Here is a 12,250-nt window from a genome sequence, read left to right on the forward strand (position 1 = left end):
TCACCTCAACTTCCCAACAAGCCCATGAGGCCATCTGAGAGACTTGGGATGGAGTGCACAAAGCCCCCTCACCTGAGGCAGGTAAAGGTGCGCTGAGGCTGGGGTAGCCATTGGGCCGCAGCTGGGTGAAGCCGGGGGCCTCCCCGGCCAGCCCGTCCCCGCTGGCTGCTGGCTCACCACTCCGGAAGCAGTTGCTGTAGGGGAAGCAGCTCTGGATGGAGTGGAAGCTGCCCTGGTAGCCTGTGGGAGAGGGGGCAGAAGCCGTCAGGGAGGGCGGTCGGTCACAGCGCACCCTGCAGCCCCCAGCACTGTCTGGCCCAGGTATGATGGCCCCTGGCTGGGAGGGGACAGCTGGCTCCCTGCCTCAGGCCACCAAACCCCCTCCCTGGCTGCTCCAGCACATAGCAACCCTTTCCCCCACTGGCAGCTGCGATGCTGTTCAGGGTGGGAAAGCCCTTCCCGCCTGTGGGTGGAACAGACGCCTCCTCGCCTTTAGAGCCAGTTTCCTCTGGGGCCGACTTTGGCTAGGGATTTGTTTGCTTGTTTGCTTGTTTTTATCCTCCTCTGGGGATTGAACCTAGGGCCTTCACACTAAGCTGCACTTCCAACCTTTTCTATTTTGAGATGCGATCTGGCTAAGTTTCCCAGGCTGGGTTTGAACTTGTGATCCTCTTGCCTCAGTTTCCCTCCCCAGTGCTGGGACTGCAGGTGTGCAGCACCACGCGCGGTTCCAGACCAGGTCTTTCCGGTCACCTTGCCCTGGTCCTCATCTCCAGGCTGCCATTCACCGAGGACCCACCTGCCTCCCCCAGGCTGTGTGTCACCCCTCGCGTTGGGATGGACCCGCACAGGCCTGGCCAGAGCTCACCTTGTGGGCCGGGCAGTGGTGGGGGTGGGGGGCTCTGGAAGGGGGTGTAGGGCGGCTTGCTGGGGAGCGCAGAGAAGGGCTGGGTCCCTGGAGGCTGGCTCTGGGAGGACGGTGGCAGCGGTGGTGGCCTGAGCCCCTTCAGCGGGCTGAGCATGGGAGAGAGGAGGCCGGGCCCCAACCTGGAGAGGACAGAGGTGTCAGCAGGTGGGGCAGGGCTGGGACACAGCGGCCGACTCATTCACAACAGTGACGCGGAAGCAGAGCGCTTCTCAGGCGCGGCAGGATTTCAGAGTCACTGCAAGGAAGAGAGGCACCCGCAGGAGGCTGCCTGCTGGGAAACTGCACAGGGAATGTGTGCAGGCTTCTCGTTGCCCTCCCAGACACCACACTCTCAAGGACTGGATGCCGACTGTCCCACTGGGTGTGACCTGGAGGGTAAGCCTTGGGACAGACCATGCTGACAGCCTTGGCAAGTCCTTAGCAGGACAACAGCGCTGGCCCAGTTCACTGAGCCCCTGCCCTCCCCTAGGCCCTGAGACAGGTGTTCTTGTGCCCTTTCTGCAGATCAGAAAACCAAGGTTCAGAGAGGTTGTCCAGTGTACTCCCGGCCACACAGCAATGGCCTCATAGGTTATGGTGAGGGTAAAATTCAAGCAATGTAGATAAAGTGTGATCTATTCACAGCTACTCCATCAACCGTTACTGAGTGGAAGCAAAGCTAGATGTGTTGATGTTCAAGTTGGCCTTTTCTTCCCCTGCACAGCGCACTTTGAGGGACCTCTCCTCTCTCCATCTCTCCTTGCATACTTTTGTGATGGGAACGCAGCACCTCGACACACAGAGAGCACGAGGGCTGCAGGCCCAGGGCTGTGCCGACTGGAAGCGCGTGTTCTGAATGGACCGGAAGCTGGGCTCGCTGGGCGGCACATCACGAAGACGAGGTTCTCCCCTCAGGCTCCCCAAGCCTGCGGGTCCCAACCGGGGAGGCCAGTGACTTGGGGGTTACTGAGCTGGGGGTCCCTGGGGCCAGGCTGAAGGCTCAGTCTGTCAAGCATTGTACGTGGGCACAGTGAGAGAACAGGGCTCCATCTCTGTTTTCTTGTGTGGATTTGTGGACTTGTGTGGATTTCTGCACTGCAACAGGCTGCAGAGTCAGTGTCACTGCTCCAGGTGGCCTTGTCAAGCTCGGCACAATATTCTTGCCCTCCACACTGCTTCTGCCAGGTGGGTGTTAATGGTGCAGATCAGTGCCAGCCTCCCGGAAGCAGGGCTCTGTGACCCCGTGTGCGTGCGTGTGCGTGTGCGCGTCTGCTCCTTCCGGCCTGGGCATACTGATGTCACGGCCCCCTGCAGTGCTGTCATCATGCATATGCCTGCCCAGAGCCCTGTCCCCAAGGGCAGGGACAGGGGCCGCTGCCCTGGATCGCTGGCCTAGCACTAACATGTCCCCTTCTGTGTGTCACTTGTCCTGATCATCATCCCTAATGTTTTCAGGACTAGCTCATGGCCCGACAGTGGCCAGCTCTGTCCCTGTGCCCAATAAACTGTGTGTCCTCGTGGTCACTTCTCCTGGCCACGAGCAGTCCTCCTTTCTCCAGGCCTGCTGCCTCCATGGGGCCCGCTCTGTCCCTGCCCCATCTGAGCCCCACAGCCTGCCTTTCCCCAGTAGCTCCTGAACAGACCACAGGGACAAACAGCAAACAAGACAGACAAGTGGCTTCCTGAATCGCTCAGCTCCAAGCTCCAGAGACAAATGAACACTGGTGCAGAATTAAGGAGAACCCCATCTGAAGGGGAAACAACTGTTTTTCCTGTCTCAGCCCTACCACGAATCCCTGTTTGCTACCTTCACAGGCAGTGAAATCACACAGAACCCGACTCTGCCTGCAGGTGATCACAGGCTGCAGCCCTGATGTCCGCCTCAGCTTTCAGAGACCGCTCACCAGCACCCGCTTCTGAACCACGCAAATGACCCCCGATCAAATCCCTGTGCTGTCCCTGGAGCCCACAAAAATGAAAAACCCTCACTGGGTTGGCAGGCGGGGGCTGTGTGTGCCTTGCACGGGGATGGGGAAAAATCTGCCCTAATCCAAGTCTCCCCGAGCCAGGGTAAATACATTTAGTCATGAAGTCAGGCCCTTTTAGCATATTTTTGAGTGAATCAGATAATTCTGTCAAGCTATTTAACGTCCCAGCAAGCCGCTGGGGAGCCTTGCGGCTGTCCCCTGTTGACTCTGGCAGGCAGGGAAGGCTGGAGGCCCTTCCCTGGCCCTCTTCTCCCAGGGTGGAAAAACCCATTCAGCAGAGCCCGAGACCCGTGTCAGGCCCCAAGGCCTCTGCCCACAGCCTGGGGCCGGGGCTGGGCTGGTGGGGTGCTTGTGGCCTGCGGCCCACTCGGCAGGTAGCAGGGGCAGGGCTGGGTGCCACACTGTCATCGCTCTGCCTCTCACTCACGGTGGGGATTCCTGACAGGCACTTATGCGGCGGCGGCAGGCAGGTGATGAATGAGGTGGAGCAGAGAGTGCAGGCCGGGCTGCAAAGGCTGGGTGGTTTATTTTCCTATCCCTGGGGATGTGTGGGGCTGGTGGTGGTGAGCAGGTGGCCTGACCAGGGATGGGGCCCGTGTCGGTGCAGCCTGTGCAGGGAGACACGAACAGCCGACTAGTGCCACTTTCCTAGAGGGTATTTAATGCCTCTACAGAGGAACAGACTGAGGCTCAGGGAGGGCCTGGTTTTCTGGGTCCCCGTGTACCCAGTTCAGGCTGCCTGTGCTCACACAGCCAGTTTTTCCTGGCTCCGTGGAGCCCTGAGGCTTAAGCACCCCTGATGCCCCTCCTGTCCCTGCCCGGGGACATCTTCCAACCTGCTTTCCCTGTGCTACCATTGCCTATTCCTCCCCACCCAGCCCTGGCTCAGGAAGCTGTCCTGCACCCCACGTTCCATCCCCCTCAACCCTGCCAGTTCAGCCCCGTGCTATGGGCCAGCACATCGACCTCCCCGGACCTGAATGCAGGGCCGACGTCCTCAGGCCCGAGCCCATCCAAGGCCACACAGTCTGGCCCAGGCTCTCACCAAGCCTGCCTTTGCCCTTGCTGCTCCTCCCCCAACTCCAACTGCACCTCCTGACCCCTCACAGGGCCCCTGAGGCCTCCCCAGGCCTCTGCTTTCTCTGATGGAGCACCTGCCCCTGTGTCCAGGCCTGTCCCACTCCCTCCTTGGTGAGCTCCTCCAGGCCTCCACAAGTGGACCTGGGAGGGCCGGGTGGGTGAGTGGAAGGAGGAGTCGGGTTGGTAGCAGTCCCCAGTGTCTGCTGGCAGAGGCCTCAGCCTTGGGGAGGAAGGGCACGGAAGGAAGGAGGCACTGGGGGCAGGCCTTGGGTGCACTGTGGGTGACAAGCAAGCCAGCGGGAGGGCGGGCAGGTGGGGCCTCCCTCTGCTCCGGTGCCAGCCCAAACAGATCTCAGCAGCCAGTGTTAGCCCGTCTACCACTGCCAGCCGACGGGCAGCGACGATGGAGCCACACTGACACAAGGAGAGAAGGCCCTCCGCAGGGACCCTGCAGCAAGGCCAGAGCACAGCGGTCACAGCTCAGTGGCGGGAGAAGGGGCTGGGGCAGTGGGCAGAGAGCCCAGCCAGCTTAGCAGCTGCCCTGTAAGCCCTGAAGAAGCCCGGGGCGGCTCCCGACGAGGCTGGGTGGGCAGAGGACAGGTGGGTTCCCAGTGTGCAACCAGGGGCCCAGCAGGGGCCTCCGGGTGCCAACGGTGCCTGCCTGGCAGGGTCACCGCGACACCAGTGCACTCAGGCACGGAGGGTCTGGGACAGAGCACAGGACACACTCAGTGCTCCACAAGCCCAGGAGGTTGTCAGTATCAGGAACGACCCGAGAGCGTGGCCACCTGCCCTTGCCCTCCTCCCACACCCATGAATGCTTGTGCCCCCAGGGCTGGCTCAGGTACTTACCCATCCCTGCTGCCCTCGGCCGCAGGCAGAGGGGACAAATGGTGCTGGGGACCGGCAGCGTTGTCCAGTGGGTGGTGCCGGGAGGGGACATCCTGGGCAGGGAGCAGGAGGCCTGAGGCGAGCCCGTTATGGGGGGTGACGGAGCCTGGGTACACACCTGCAGAGGAAATATGGTGTCACCTAGGCCATCGCCTAGGGGTGGGTGCGAACAGCCCAGAGCCACACTTGTGGGGAGAAAATGACGAGAAGGAAAATGAGCAAGGTTCGTGGTAGAAGTTTAGGGATCCAAACAAGGGAGGAGACGGCCCCACTCTGCCTAAATGGCTGTGTCCAGGGCAGGGCCCCTCCCAGGACAGAGGACCGGCGAGGGTGCGTGTGTGCACACACAAGCGCTGTAGCAGGGGCTTGCTCAGAAAACCCCCTGGAGCAGATGGTAGCCCTGGAACAAAGAGAAGCTTGAAGAAGCAGAACCAGTCAGGGCTTGGCAGGACCTTCCAAGGCTGCTACAGAGGTATGCAAGCAGAGCGTGGGTACCCACTGGGAAAGGTTCCAGAGAGAGAATGATCACACTATCTGGCCTGGGCAGGCTGACCTGGGAGGCCTCTGAAAAGGGCTGCCATGGATGGTTGCACAGGCTGTATACTGCACACAGGACCCAACGCAGGAGTGAGCTCTATTCTAGACTCAGACTCAACCTACAGAAGACACTTGCAGGGTGACACTACTTTTTATCACCTCTAACCTTTGTCGAGACAGGAGGGCTAACGAAATAGCGGATATGCTAGGCGAGAGGCATGTGTGAGTCCAGAGGCCTAGCTGAGGGTTTGAGAACTACTGACGCTAGCATTCCCGAAGTGCTTTCACAAAGGACCCCAGCTAGAAGAAGGGGGACCCCTGCTCGGGGAGAGGGACCTGAGAGGCTCACAGCAGGGCCACAAGTTTTTAATGCTTCTTATTTTATTTGAAAAGAAATCGGGGCCACACTTTGCACCTCACCCTTAACCCTGGCACGCTTGTTAGAACTGAACCTGACATTATTTTCCTGAAGTGGTGCAGCGAGTTGTTGCCCTGGGGACCCCGGCCTTGGTGCTGTGGTCTGGGCTGCGCTGGTCCTCAGGGGTCACCGCCTGTGAGGCCCATACAGAATTTGACGCTCCAGGGCTCCTTCCGGACACTATGAGGGAAATCCACCTTCTCCACTGACCGCCTTGCAGTCCCTGCTGAATCCGAGGCCACAAGGAGCCCAGCAGGGCTGTGGCGGGCACTGGGAGCTCAGTTGGGGGCAGCAGGATGGGGAGTAAAGGAAAGCAATGCAGGGTCAGCGGGAAGGTGTGGGGGGACCATGCACCCGTCGGCACCAACCAACAGCATGGCTGGGAGACAGCCCTCAGCTCCTACAGATCCCTACAGCTGCCTTGCGCTGACAAAACCCCACTCCTAGGCCACGGTCACTAATTATCAGCACACGGTGCATGTGCCGAGCATTCTCCTCATCTCAATCACCGTTGCCAGGGGGGATAAGGTCTCTAAGATGAAGAAACTAAGTCTCAACAGGAGAAATGTCTTGCCCAAGCCCGCGGTGGGCAGTCGCAGGCCGGTGTCCTGTGGGGTGGGCAGCAGGTCCACATGAGCGGGGAGGCAGGACCTCACGCCTGGGCCTCCGCTGCAGCCCGCTCTGCTCCCCTCCTTGTCCCGGGATCTCCACTTCCATGGCAGCCCTGCCTCCCCGGCTTGGGCTAGGGACACCTGGAGGGGCTGTGAGCGGAGGGGGCTGGGCTCCGTATGCTTAGTCCGCGCCGCTACCACTCTCTGAGGTACCCCTCACCTGCCACTGTGGACCGATTTGGGGCCTGCCAGCTGGGAAGGCCCAGAGCCCGGTAGATCCCGCCCCTCTCCCGCGCCATGCTGACCTTGTGCCTCCTGCGTCCTCATTTCCTGTTTGGTTAGCCGGGTCTGCTGGGGACGGGCCTCCTCCCAGCCTGCAGGAGCTCCCTGTAGCCTGACAGCAACAATCAATGGCACCTCTAGTCCTCCTTGGCCTTCACCCTTCTGCTCTGGATGCTTCCTGACCTTCCCATACCCTGTACCCGCCTCTGCCTCCGCCCTGGTCCAGGTTCCTGTCTGTACAGCTGTGGATGGATCCACGACAGTGAGCAGGGTGTGACGAGAGATGCGGAGCTCGGGTGTGGATGCTGAGTGGGGAGGAGTGACTGATTTCGAGGGGCAATGGGAGTGGGGAGGCCAGGCCTGCCTGTTGCCCCACCAAAATACACCACTTCAGACATAAAGGAGCTTCATCCATAACCAACTGTGAGCACTTAACCTCTGGCCCTAACACCTGTTCCAGACTGTGCCTCAGGCATCTGGAGAGGGACCTGGGGACCCATGCCCGGGAGTTCAGGAGGCCTGGCTTTGCCTGGCCGGTCCTTCCCTCCCTGCTGCCACAGAATCAGCTCGAGGACAGGGGCCCACGGGGGCCGGTATACTGCAGGTGTTAGGATTAGTGTTAGTAGCAGCAACAACAGACTATTCAGTGAAGAACACAGCCTGCAGCAGGCGGCCTGGGCTCGGATCCTGCCCCTGCCATTTCCCAACCCTTCGAGGGTGCAGGCCCCAGACAACTGCCAGGACATATTCTCTCACTGGTTCTCAGCAGGTCTGGGAGGGAAGCTGAGGCTCAAAGCAGGCCCCTCCCCTGTGATGCGGCCCAGTGGACTTGGTTTCTCATCAGTAGCGCAGCAAACAATTGGAGGGTGAGTGCACTGCCTTGGTCAAGGGGCCAGGCCAAGCAGGGGCCCAGGGGACTGCTGACCCTGCCCATTCCCTAGGCCAAGCCTGGCAGTCCCTGGCAGAGAAACAGGCTTCTAATCCGCAACTGCTGCTGCTGACTTCTCTGCATGATCCTGGGCTGGTCCTTCCTTTGCCCAGCGTGACTCCTCCCAAGGCCTGGATGCTGGGCTGCAGGACCCCAGCCACAGGGCAGCCCTCTCTCCCCTGGAGTGGAGAGGCCTGGGAGTCCTCAGCTGGGGGTGCAAGCACCAGGACCTGGGCTGGGAGCTGGCATTTGAGATGTCCTCATCCCTGGCCTCACTCGTCCTCGTGGTCCGCTCCAGTCCTGTCCTTTTGGTATTCTGACCTTGTAAGCAGCACCTCGGGAGTGGGCTCATTCTTCCTTCTACCCCTGGGGTGCCCTTTCTTGGTGGGCTCGAAAAACAGTAAAAGTCTGCTCTTCCCAGGCTCAGGAAAGACTCTGACAGAATTTAAAATCTGCTGCTACTTCAGTGTTGAGGGGGAAAGAATAAAATTAGAAAATAAGAACTGTTTTAAATAGTTGGAATAATTTAAGAAATCCCAGAGGGTGGGCAGAGCTTTTGGATACTGAGGGTTCCTTGCGGGTGGGGAGTTGGGTACTATGAGGCCGGGCTGCCCTTATCTGGGCTGTGTCCTGAGCATCGAGGCCAGGCATTCCGGCCACAGCCCCAGACCTGCCCGCTGGCAGCTGGCAGAGGGACAGACAGGCTGCCTCACCTCAGCTGGACCACAGGCTTTGAGAGTTGGGCTGCATGGGGCTCAGGAAGCCCCTGCTCTGGCCACAAACATCAGTGACAAGCTTGAAGGGGTTTTGGCCAAGGTGCAGGAGCTGTGCTGGGGCCTGACCAAGGCTTCAGGTGGAGCTTGGGTGTCGGGCACTTCTTGAAGGCACCTCCTCCCTGCAGGGCACCCAGCCGGCAGGTCATGGAAGAGCCTGGATTGCACCCTGGGGTGCATCCTCTCTTCACAGCACCTGGGGCAGGGCTGCAAGTTCCCCCAGCCTAGCTCTGCACGGGTCCCATGCAAGCTGCTGGTGACTCTGCAAGGAGGTGGCCCCTGAGGAGCTCAGGTCGAAGTCTAGTAGGGGACACAGGTGGCAAAGAGTGAGTCCAGAGTACTCAGCCTTAGGGCAGCAGGCAGCCCAGAGGAAGACTTCCGGAAGGAGGTGATAAGGAGGCAGGGCAGGAACCCCCTCAGTGAAGGCAGGAGTAGGGCTGGCAAGGCAGGGGCTTGGGAGCGAGAGACCTGACAGTGGAACTGCATCCAATGTGCCCAGGCTCCGGCAAGAGGCTGCTAAGAGGGCCCAGGCCTTGAGGCTTGGGAGGCCATGCTGAGAGGAGCCTGGGCTTCACCTGTGGGCAACAGGAAGCCATGGAGGAGTGGATGTCCCATCCACTTAGCTGAACTCAGGGAGGAGATGGGTTGAAGCCAGGGAGGCAGAGAGACAGCAAAGGCCAAAGGAGCAGGTGACCTGCAAGCACGGCAGGCTCATGGTCCTCCCCGGGACACACATACCTGGGAGCAGCTCCTGGCCCAGGTGTCCACCCTTCCCATCACCACCAGCCAGCTGTGCAGATGCATGGAGCTGCTGCAGGGCCAGACACTCCGTCAGGACGTCAGCCTCGGTGTCAGGGCTGGCATGCAACTGGGGAGCAAGCAGAGGGAGGGGTGTTAACGAAAGACCACCTGCCCACAGAGGCTCCCTTTATGGACAGGGCAGGACCCTCTCGCTGCACCTCAGTCTCCCTGGCAGTAAAACAGGCTAGTGGTGGACACTTCGATCACGTTAGTCCAGATCCTCTGGGAAGTAGAGGCCAAGGTGAGGTAGGCAGGGACTTTATTGAGGAAGCACCCTTATGTGAGAAAGCCGGAGAGCCAGGAGGCGGGATCACCCTCTGCCCTCTGCCCACGGGGGAAGCGGGGAAGATTCAGGGAGGGTTCCTAGATGGGCATCCAGGCCCACATCTCTCTGGAGGGTCAGCAATCCCAGGGCTGCAGGCACCAGCTGGGCATAGGCACCGGGAGGTGTGGCTCTGCACAAAGCTGAGATGGATGCCAGGTGCAGCCACTGGGTCTCCCCAAGGTTGCTGGGGGTGTCTGGGGTGCACTTCGTGTCTGACACATAGTATCTGCCCTGCCCAGCATTGCTCTTCTTTCTGGGTATGAGGGGCATCAGAAAGAGTCCAGAGCTGGACACAGAATGGCTGGTTTCAAGTCCCACCCCACCTCTTAGTCCCTGTGTGACACTGGACAAACAACCTAACCTCTCTGGGTTTCCCCCACCCTGCCTGTAATACGCAGCCTCGATCACACTCTGCCCACCTGCTGAGTAGTGAGCTGATGGCTGAGGAGAGCTGCTGAAGAGCTGCCCGAGCTCCCACTGCCTGAGCTCTTGTGTGGTCACAATGCATGACTGTGGATGAGATGGCCAGCTCAGCTATGCCAGGGCTAGGATGTGTCCAGTAACCCATGCCAATCTTTGGCCAACATCCCCGGCTGCCCCCAAGGACGAGCACCTCGGAACATCTTCAGCTCTCTAGATGGGGCCAGAATGGGGGCCAGGGCACTGGTGGGTGAGGGGGCACAGGAACAGGCGTCTGCATGGGAGGGGAGTTCCAAAGCGGGGCTGTCAGAGCTGGAGGCCGGATCCTGGTACATCCAAATGCTCACGGTACCCAGGAACGACAGGCTCAGAGTAGGCGAGCGCCTGTGCTGTGACCCTGGGCAGCTGGAGGTCAGCCCCACAGGCTCCCCACAACCCTGGGCTGGAGGGCCTGGCTGGGGAAGTCATGCTGGCCTTGCGCTGGGCTCTCAGCACCCTGACCCCAAAGTTGTTTCCCATGTAAACGAAGTTCCTGGCAGAAGGGGCTGAGGCATGTTCTTGCAGACCGCAGTATCAATGCAATTAGAATATAGCAGGAGAGGAGAATTAAGGAAGAAAAGCATTCCTAATTCTGAGGCGCAGCAGGGCTGCCAAGAACTTGTCACAATACAAGGGTCGCTTTACCCAGAGAGATGTCTCATCCCCATGGCCCTTAATGGATGCACACTGGTGGGAAGCCTGCAGATCTGCCGCCCGAGTCCCTGGGGCTCCGCAGGAGCCAAGCATGGGGCCTGGGAAAGCCAAGGCAGGAACCGGGTCCTCCGGCACTGGTGGGCTCGGGACAGACACCTCCTTGGTGTGGAGCCCCAGCCCACGGAAGCCTGGGCTGTCCCTTGTCCCCTCCAGAGGAGTGTGAGGGTCTCAGGCAGCAGACAGATGGGTCTGGGTGGGACTATGGCTCTGTTGCTCCGGGGCTGCACAACTTGGCTGGTTTGTTAAGGGCCTCAGTTTCCACAGCTCTAAAGTGGAAATAAAAACAGTGCCCAGCCCTAGGGAAGACAACAAGAGACACAATATATGAAGCATCAGCACAGCGCCTGGGTCCCGGAGGCTCCTGGGCAAAAGCTGAGCCTCTTCCTGGGGTGAATACAGAAGTGGAACTTTCACCAGGAGCTCACTGCATGCGATCTGGCCACATCCCTCCTCTGCCCCACCATTTGCAGTGGCTCCCCACTGTTGCGGGGCAGAGACCTCCCCATTAAGAGGTTGGCTTGCTCCCAGCACCCCAGCCCTGTGTCCCCGTCCTGAGGTGGAGCTGTTTGCTCCCAGGCCCTGGCTGTATCTGTGGTCAGACAGCTGGGCTGGTGACACCACACGGCCCCATCCAGCAGGCAGAGCGAGCAAGGGGCGGCTCTCCCCCTCAACCTCAGCGGCTCCCGCATCTCTCTTCACCCCACACCCTCCCTGGCACTCAGACACCCTGCCCACGGCACCCCCTGGACACTGAGTGGCCCCAGCCCGGAGGCTCAGCCCCTGCTACCCCGTCCCTTCTGCACGGCCCAGCACCCTCAGCTCACACAGTTCTGCTCTGAAACAATGTGCCGCTCACTTTCTCCCCAAACTTGTTCCCTGGCCGCTCAATCCTGGCAAAGGTGCCCTCAGGTCTACCCTGGGGGACCTGCTGTCCCTGTGCCCAGCCAGCCCCCTGCTGTCACCCCCACTCTGCCCGGGGTGGCTGCAGGCACCAGCCGCCCCAGCCTGCAGGGGTCTCTAAGGTGTCACACCCCTCTCTGCTGGATGGCACCCTAGATGGCAATGACCGTCCTCAGCCTGAGACTGAGTGCCAGGGGCCCTGCATGGCGCCCAGTCCTGCTCAACCCTGGCTGCTCCAGGCAGGCTCTTCCTACCAGAACTCGCCTGTCCTGGGTGCTCCTGCCACTAGACTAATACACATACCAGCTTCTGTTCTGAGCTTGTAAATCCACCAGGTACAGTAACTTCGAGTCCACATTGTCAGCTCATGAGTAAAAGCCAGCCCCTCACTGCCCTCCACACCCGCAGCTGAGGAGCATAAGGCACAGAGGCCTAAGGACTTGGTCCAGGGCCGCTGAGCCTCAAAGGTGGCTCCAGAGCTCACGCCCCTAACCACTGTCCTCTGTGGGCCCTAGGACCGTTTCTTCCACGAGGCCTCCTGCTCCACACAGAAGGATGAAGGCTTCGTTATCTGTGCCCCTGACCACTCTGACCCCCACGCCACCTCTGTTATATTGTGTCAAGTATTGGTGTCTG

The 12,250-nt window shown here is 60.2% G+C and overlaps 1 protein-coding gene across 1 annotated transcript in view; it reads right to left on the bottom strand.

The window, feature by feature from the left end:
• The window catches only part of Glis1 (GLIS family zinc finger 1), a 196,824-nt gene that overhangs the window by 772 nt on the left and 183,802 nt on the right, over window positions 1-12,250 (bottom strand). The window contains exons 6-9 of the mRNA XM_087214703.1: window positions 9,154-9,283; window positions 4,828-4,984; window positions 869-1,047; window positions 73-240 (exon numbers count right to left, since the gene is read on the bottom strand). Of these exons, the coding sequence (XP_087070829.1) occupies window positions 73-240; window positions 869-1,047; window positions 4,828-4,984; window positions 9,154-9,283 (634 nt within the window). The remainder of the gene's footprint in view (window positions 1-72; window positions 241-868; window positions 1,048-4,827; window positions 4,985-9,153; window positions 9,284-12,250) is intronic.

The sequence above is a fragment of the Heterocephalus glaber genome, unplaced genomic scaffold, assembly GCF_053883595.1.
Source record: "Heterocephalus glaber isolate CG9 unplaced genomic scaffold, H.glaber_assembly_v1.0 deba00001449, whole genome shotgun sequence".
Lineage (NCBI taxonomy): Eukaryota > Metazoa > Chordata > Mammalia > Rodentia > Bathyergidae > Heterocephalus > Heterocephalus glaber.